This window comes from Mobula hypostoma, chromosome 7 (genome assembly GCF_963921235.1).
Source record: "Mobula hypostoma chromosome 7, sMobHyp1.1, whole genome shotgun sequence".
Lineage (NCBI taxonomy): Eukaryota > Metazoa > Chordata > Chondrichthyes > Myliobatiformes > Myliobatidae > Mobula > Mobula hypostoma.
The window spans coordinates 147,288,519-147,297,054 of NC_086103.1; the positions used below are offsets into that span (position 1 = coordinate 147,288,519).

The following is an 8,536-nucleotide window of genomic DNA, read 5'->3' on the forward strand; positions in this document are numbered from 1 at the left end:
TATGTTCTCCACCTTCAGAGAGAGAGAGAGAAAAACAAGCTGAGCAAATATTACAGGCAGATGATTAATAGAGACTGAGAAATCAAATTGCATGCTGTTGTAGAGAAATCAAGTTACCTGCTGTTATCCAGAAGTCTACTTTGTGCCTGGTCAGAAAATGAGGTGTTGTTCCTTAAGCTTACAGTAGGCCTGTCACTGATAGGTTGGTGTGGGAGTGGGATGGCAACTAAAGTAGCAAGCAGCTGGAAGATAAGCGTCACCTCTGTGGACTGAGTGGAGTGCAGTTGGTCATTCAATCTATGTTTGGTTTTCACTGGTATGGAGGAGGGTGCGCTATACTGTAAATATAGAATGCAGTACACTCGACTGGAAGGAGTGCAAGTGAAAGGCCGGAAAGACTTTCTGTTCCGGGATGGTGAAAAGGAAAGGTGAAGGACAGGCGTTGCATCTCCCACAGTTGAATGGGAAGATGTTGAAAGAAAGGGGGAGGGGTTTGTGAAGGTGGGAAAGGGGCATTGGTGGGAACGAAAGAGTAGACTAGAGAGTCAAGAAGGGAACAGTCCCTGCAAAATGCTGAAAGGGAAGGAGAGGGAAAAACCTGTCTGGTGGTGGGAGTCTCTTGGGAAAATAATCTGTTGAATGTGGAGACTGGTGAAGGTGAAGGCCTGGAATTTTGTCCTGCAGGAGATCAGAGGTAGAGGAAATGGATGAGATGCAGTCATGGGCTTTGTTAACAATAGTAGAGGAGCAGTCATCGTTCAAAAAGAGACATTTCAGAGAGATACATATGGTAAGTATCATTTAAAGTAAGGGTATAGCATTCTTTTAAAGATTCTAATATTTTCCCTTCACTGACATTATGGTAAGTTCAGTAGTTCTATATTCATTCTTTCCCTCCAACCCACTATGATCAATAAAACACTCAAAGATGGCAGCACAAGCATCAACTGACTGTAAGTAACATCCTTCAAAACTCTGGGACGTAGATCATCCTTGTTTTTAAAGCGGTCATTAGGTGAGTTGAGTGACCCATGGGTCAGCTCTCCTAATTTAAACACAAGTTTCCATATGTTTGTTGGAGAGATTTTGCAGTTTTCTGACTTGGATATGTCTCTGAATTTGCTGCCTTGTGGTCCGTCTAATTTTATTCCTTCTCTGTTTGAAAGTAACAATAACAGTATAATTGAGTGAATTTCTAGCATTCAAGAAACAACTATATCAGGTGGGTCTCAAGTCAAAGGTGAACCAGAGCTAACCCTGCATGGTGAATGCAAAATGTGTTTTAACATTTAGACACAAATGAAAAGCAAAGAATCTATAAGAGGCTCTGGTCATTATGTAGTCTTACCACGTTTGATCCGACCTTCTCGGCAGAGGCAGCCATGTGGCTGGACACTGGTGACAAAGATTGGCAGTTCACCATTTTTGCTGCCCCGTCCACCAGCTACGGTCATTCCTAAAGATTCATGAGAATCTTTCTTTATAGTGATTTCTTTTTCTTGACAAGTAACACATTGTGACAGGACCTGAGGAAAGAGAGCAAAAAAAAACATTCAAGATATTAAATTGTGAATTTTGTGAAATGATGCTGCCATTTATAGGGACTGGAAAGTATTTTTACTACAGTTAATTTCTTTTTTTTATTCATTTAACTTCAAACCTGATCACTCAAAGGTAATTAGCAATGTGGTGGTGACTGTGGCATATTAGCCCTCCTTGTCATTTTTAAACTCCACAGCCTTTGACACATTAACCACACATCATACTTCTCCAGTAACTAACCTCTGTAGCTCAGAGTGTCCTTCCTAGTTCCATTCCTGTCTGGTTCTAGTTGTGGCTGGATCTGGAATGTCTTCTCTTCCCTAATGTCTACCCCTAACTCTGGAAACCTCAAAAGGCTTATCCTTGCAATCCCCAGACATTGATTTCATCCTGTGTTGTGACTGCTAAAATTTAACTAAGTCATTCACAACCTCAGCATTTAATTTAACTCTGCAGTTAACCAGGTATCTTTCTCTGATCCAAAAATACATGACATTAAAATTCTTTGCTTCTTTAGAGAACTTAATCTTGGCCTGACCTAATATTCTCACTCCAGCCATATTGTTGCCTGAGATGTCTGTTCTTTGAAATTATTGGATTTAATTGCAGTGCCATGGGAAGGTATTCTTCTGCTGCTTAGGCCTAGAGTTTAGTAATCCCCTCATCTCTATCGACCTTTCTGGTCCTTTAAGAAAAGGATGCATTTTGTAACTTTATCCCCGATTTTCCTCGTTTTCCCTCATATTTATTTCAGTAGTTCAGCATCAAATTTTGCTTGGAAGTGTTTTCATAATTTTGAAAGGAAACCTGTTGTTACTCATCATCCTTTCCACTGGGAGGATGGGGGAAGTGAAATATCTGGTTCGTTTGTTCCTTTACCTGGAAAGTGTGGGCGCACTGCTGCAGAATCACAGATACACATCAATTCCTTATAAATCCTAGTGAGATTAAGACACATACATTGTATCCAAGGATAATATTCAAGGATGAAATAATATTTTGCAGTTTCTCAAACATCCACGTATCACCTTCTCTTGATTGTTCAGCAGCACTTCCCCCAGACCAAACCCTCTGATCATCCCAGAAAACCACTAATCTGGCCCTAAGAATGGGCTGCCACTCTCCAGGCTCAGGATCAATACTCTCCAGACCCATTTCACAGTATTTTCATGAAGATGCCAATAATGAAAAATATCACACAAAATGATTACAGGTGTAAAAAAAACCAGCAATATAGTTATAACTGAACTTTGAATATCACTTGCTCGTCAACTGAGAACTTTACTGATTCAGAACTAATGAATAGATTCCGACTGGGCTCAATCAATGTAAACCATGTACTTCAACGAAATACGTGCTCATTTATTGTCACCACTTACCTTGTGCAGATTAGATTTGTTATGGGGCATGAGCTGTGTTAACTGGGTAGAATGTTGATGACCACTTGTATGTGATCCCTTTTCTCGAATAACATTTGAGAACTGCTGTTTTGTTGTTCTAGAGATTATGAAATGAACTCTCTCACCACTGTTCTGAAAAGTATAAACATAAAATGTTTAATTATTGATAGCAATTAAAATTGAAAATCTAGCAATGTATTGAATGCACTGAAATAACTTTACTTGGATAATTTGAGCAGCAAGTTCAGGTGTTCCATGCTTCAGATCATGGCCATTTATTGCAAGCACCCGATCATTGCTGCACAATCTCCCATCCTGAGCAGCCAATCCACCTTCCAGAAGGTCTAGGATGAAGATGCCTGTCTCATCCAGTCTACGAACCAACTTAATACCAAGTTGCTCACTAGATTCTCTTTTAAGCAGAGTCACATGAAAGCCATCTTCTCGAATAGAGCTGCCATCAGGGTTAAAGTGTTTTAATCCACTAAATCGTCTTTCCCGGAGAACTATGAGATGTAGAGTGGAGCAGGGTTGTGTAAATACAGCCCTGGCATAGTTGTGAGGTACATTGCTGATATCGACACCATTAACCTGGAACGAAACAGGCAGCAGTACAGCATTGAGTTCAGGGCATATAACATATACAGACATCTCAAACGACACAGAGACAGTTGGCTAGATATTCTAACTGACATTGATTAGCACAATAGGTAGGCACAGCAGCGGGACTCCAACAACTGCTTAGACTTGTCTTCTGGAAACTTCCCCTCTTGTACCTCAGATCTTCCAAGTGACTCAGTGTCACACATTTTCGGATCTATGCCATAAACAATCAATCCACTGCAGCACAACACCTAAAAATCTAATCAATATTGATGGAGGATCAGGGTCACAATCAAGTGGCTAGAGGTCAGATGGTTTTGGTTTAGTTTTACTCAGGAGCAGTGAAAACTATGTCCAGAACTTAAAGAAGGCCGCATGTGTAGAGGTTTCCAAGTCCCAAGCTCATACAGTCATGGTCAGAAAGGATTCCTTTGTCTTTCTGAGGCAAGCTGAACACTTGTTGTGAGGCCTGTTTCTGCATGAGTACCCTTGCAAATGCAACTGAGCTTTCTACAAAAGGTAGAAAATCACAAGCAAGAGAAACAACCTAGGTTGGAAGAACAACACCTTATATTCTGTTTGGGTAGCGTCCAACCTGATGGCATGAACATAGATTTCTCAAACTTCCAGTAACCTCCACCTCCCACCTTCACCATTTCCCATCCCCTTTTCCCTTTCTCATGTCATCTCCTTGCCCGTCCATTGCCTCCCTCTGGTGCTCCTCTCTCCACCCCTTTCTTCTTTCTTCCATGGCCTTCTGTCTCTTTCACTAATCAACTTCCTAGCTCTTTGCTTCACCCGACCCATCCAAGTTTCACCTATTGTTGGGTGTTTCTCTCTCCCCTCCCCCACCTTTCAAATCTACTCCTCAGCTTTTCTTTCTTAAGTCCTGCCGAAGGGTTTCGGCCCAAAACATTGACTGGACTGTTTTTCCATAGATGCTGCCTGGCCTGCTGGGTTCCTCCAGCTTTTTGTGTGTGTTTCTGGAAAAGGTGCTTAGTCAAGCAATTATGCAGACCCAATTACCATGTGTAAGAAGGAGACAGAAGCAATTTGATCAGGAACTGCACTTTAAGTAATTGCTTCTACAATAAATATTGCACTACGTGAAATGATTTCTAAAGAGATATTTTCTGAAAAGTTAATTATGATGTTGATTTAAATGGTGATTTAAAATTGATTTAAGTGTAGATAACACATTGTATCAAAAGGACAGGCAGGGTGGGGCAAATGATAATAAAAAAGACATCAAATCCTTAGAATGAGGTGACATAGGATCAGAAGAGGTAGAGTTAAAAAGCTGCAAGGCTAAAAAGATCCTGACAGGAGTTAGATACAGGCCTCCAAACAGTAGCCAGGATGTGAGGTAGAAATTACGATGGGAGATAGAAAAGGCATGTAAGAAGGGCAATGCTACAATAGTAATGGGAGATTTCAATGTGCAGGTGCATTAGGAAAACCCATCTGCATATTGGGTGACTAGTGGTGTTCCACAAGAGTCAGTATTAGGACTGCTTCTCTTCATGTTATATGTCAATGATTTGGATGACAGAATCGATGACTTTGTACCAAGTTTGCAGATGATACGAAGATAGGTGGAGGGGCAGGTACAGTACCTATAAAAAGTATTCACTCCCCCCTTGGAAGTTTTCATGTGTTGTTTTACAGTGGTCCCCAACTATTGGGCTGCAAAGCATGTGTTACCCGGCCGCGAGGAAACAATATGATTTGGCGATATGAAACAACATGAGTCAGCTGCACCTTTCCTCATTCTTTGTCACGCACTGTTGAACTTGAACACCCCCCACCCCACCCCCTGTCGGCCGGTCCGCAAGAATATTGTCAATATTAAACCGGTCCGAGGTGCAAAAAAGGTTGGGGACCCCTGTTTTACAACACTGAATCACAGTGGATTTAACCTGGCTTTTTTGACACTGATCAACAGAAAAAGACTCTTTTGTGTTAAAATGAAAACAGATCTCTAAGGTAATCTTAATTAATTACAAATATAAAACACAAAATAATTGATTGCATAAGTATTCACCCCCTTTAATATGACACACCAAATTGATACTGGTGCAGCCAATTGGCTTTGGAAGTCACATAATTAGTTAAATGGAGATCATCTGTGTGCAGTGAAGGTGTTTCAATTGATTGTAGTAAAAATACACAGGTATCTGGAAGGTCCAATTGCTGGTGAGTCAGTATCCTGGCAAAAACTACACCATGAAGACTATAGAACACTCCAAGCAACTCTGGAAAAAGGTTATTGAAAAACACAAGGCAGGAGATGGATACAAGAAAACGTCCAAGTCACTGAATATCCCTTGGAGTACAGTTAGGGAGGCCACCAAGAGACCTATGACAACTCTGGAGGAGTTACAAGCTACATTGGTTGAGAAGGGAGAGACTGCACATATAACAACTGTTGCCCGGGTGCTTCACCAGTCACAGCTTCATGGGAGAGTAGCAAAGAGAAAGCCACTGTTGGGGGAAAAAAAACTACATGAAATCCTGGCTAGAGTTTGCCAGAAGGCATGTGGGAGACTAAAGTCAGGTGGAAGAAGGTTCTATGATCTGATGAAACCAAAATTGAGATTTTTGGCCATCAGACTAAATGCTATGTTTGGCATAAGACAAATACACACATCATCAAAAACATACCAACCTTAGCATGAAGCATGATGGTGGCTGCATCATGCTGTGGGGATGTTTCACTGCAGCAGGTGCTAGAAGGCTTTGAAGGAAGAGGGTAAAATGAATGCAGCGAAGTACAGGGAACTCCTGATGCAGTCTGCAAGAGAACTGCGGCTTGGGAGAAGATTTCTTTCCCAGTAAGACAATGACCCCAAGCATAAAGCTAAAGCTACACAGGAATGGCTTAAAAACAACAAAGTTAATGTCCTGGAGTGGCCAAGTCAGAGTCCAGACCTCAATTCAATGGAGAATTTGTGGCTGAAATTGTAAAGGACTGTTCACTCCGGATCTCCAAGCAATCTGACAGAGCTTAAGCAGTTTTGAAAAGAAGAATGGGGGAAAATTGTAGTGTCTAGATGTGCAAAGCTGATACAGCCCTATCCAAAACACAAAATAATCTGCAGATGCTGGGGTCAAAGCAACACTCACAACACGCTGGAGGAACTCAGCAGGTCAGGCAGCATCCGTGGAAACGTCGACCAATCTTTTCCACGGATGCTGCCCGACCTGCTGAGTTCCTCCAGCGTGTTGTGAGTGTTGCTTAGAGCTCTATCCACACAGGCTCAAGACTGTAATTGCTGCCAAAGGTGCATCTTCTAAATATTGACTTGAAGGGGTGAATACTTATGCAATCAATCATTTTCTGTTTTATGTGTGTAATTAATTTGGATCACTTTGTGGAAATCTGTTTTCACTTTCACATGAAAGAGTCTTTTTCTGTTGATCAGTGTCAAAAAAAGCCAAATTAAATCCACTGTGATTCATTGTTGTGAAACAATAAATATGAAAACTTCCAAGGTGGGTGAATACTTTTTATAGGCACTGTAGTATTGAGAAAGCAGGAGTCTGCAGAAGGCCTTAGACAGATTAGGAGAATGGGCAAAGAAGTGGCATGTGGAATATAGTGTACAGAATTGTATGGCCATGCCCTTTGGTGGAAGGAATAAAGGCACAGACTACTTTCTAAAAGGGGAGAAAATTCAAAAATCAGAAGTGCAAAGGGTTCACATGTAGGATTCCCTAAAAGTTAACTTGATGGTGGAGTCAGTGCTAAGGAAGGTACATGAAATGTTAGTATTTATTTCATGATTAGTAGAATATAAAAGCAAATGTGTTATTCTGAAGCCTTGTACTTCAGTCTGCACTTGGAGTATTATGAGCAGTTTTGGCCCCTACCTAAGAAAAGATTCACTGGCATTGAAGAGGGTACAGCAAAGGTTCACGAGAATGATACCAGGAATGAAAGGATTAATGTATGAGGAGCTCTGGGCCTGTACTTACTGGAGGTTAGAAGAATGAGGGGAAATTTCATTGAAGCCTATTGCATATTGAAAGGCCTAGATGGATTGGATGTGGAGAGGACGTTTCCTATAGTTGGGGACTCCAGGTCCAGAAGCCACAGCCTCAGATTAGAGAAACATCCATTTTGTAGAGAGATGAAGAGGAATTTCTTTACCTAGAGGGTAGTGAATTTGTGGAATTCATTGCCACAGATGGCTGTTGTAGCCAAGTCATTGGGCATATTTAAGGTGGAGGTTGATGGTTTCTTGATTAGTCAGAGTGTCAAAGGTTATGGGGAGAAAGCAGGGAAATGGGGCTGAGAAAGGTAATAAATCAGCCATGATGGTATGACTTAATTTTGTTTCTGTGTCTATGTCTATGGTTGTGGGCGCAAGGGAGAGGCTTATCTCATGTTTGTCTGGTGTAATAATTGAGAGGTTTCTCAGCACCAATTATCATAAGGTACTGTATATAATCTGAATTATTTCTTCAAATACTAGTTTCTCATAAGGTGTCCATGGCATGCCAGGAGTTCAAAGAGGCAGCTTAACAATCACAGAATGATAAATACATTATAAGAATTTCACAGCAGTGTTTAGGAAATAACAATGTTTTCCACTGGGACAGGAAAGGGTGAGAACAATGTGGACAGGATAAGTATAGCTTACACAAAAAGAATGCGTGTACAGCCTGCTTTATGCTGACTACAGATTTATCTTAAATAATCTTAAATAGGCATAAGAAAATGCTTTCGTTATTACCTGTAATATTTGGTCACCAGAAAGAAGCCTTCCATCTTTTGCAACAATGCCATCTCGATAAACTTCCTGAATTACAATATTAATCAATGGAGTTTCATTCCCACCTACGATGCTCAGGCCTAGTTCCATATTGGGATCAGCCCTGTGAAGTTCAATACCAGTAATCTCTCCTTCAGCCAAACCAGGTTGCTTTGATAGAGCTGCATTTAAAATACAAAAACAATTGTATTTAATAATACATTGAGAAAATTT

At 40.9% G+C, this 8,536-nt stretch overlaps 1 protein-coding gene across 2 annotated transcripts in view; it reads right to left on the reverse strand.

Annotated features, from left to right (window-relative positions):
* lnx2a (ligand of numb-protein X 2a) overlaps positions 1-8,536 on the reverse strand; it is a 113,265-nt gene that overhangs the window by 20,261 nt on the left and 84,468 nt on the right. For both annotated transcript variants that reach the window (XM_063054241.1, XM_063054243.1), the window contains exons 4-7: positions 8,285-8,484; positions 3,165-3,533; positions 2,922-3,074; positions 1,349-1,526 (exon numbers count right to left, since the gene is read on the reverse strand). In XM_063054241.1, coding sequence (XP_062910311.1) covers positions 1,349-1,526; positions 2,922-3,074; positions 3,165-3,533; positions 8,285-8,484 — 900 coding nt within the window. The remainder of the gene's footprint in view (positions 1-1,348; positions 1,527-2,921; positions 3,075-3,164; positions 3,534-8,284; positions 8,485-8,536) is intronic.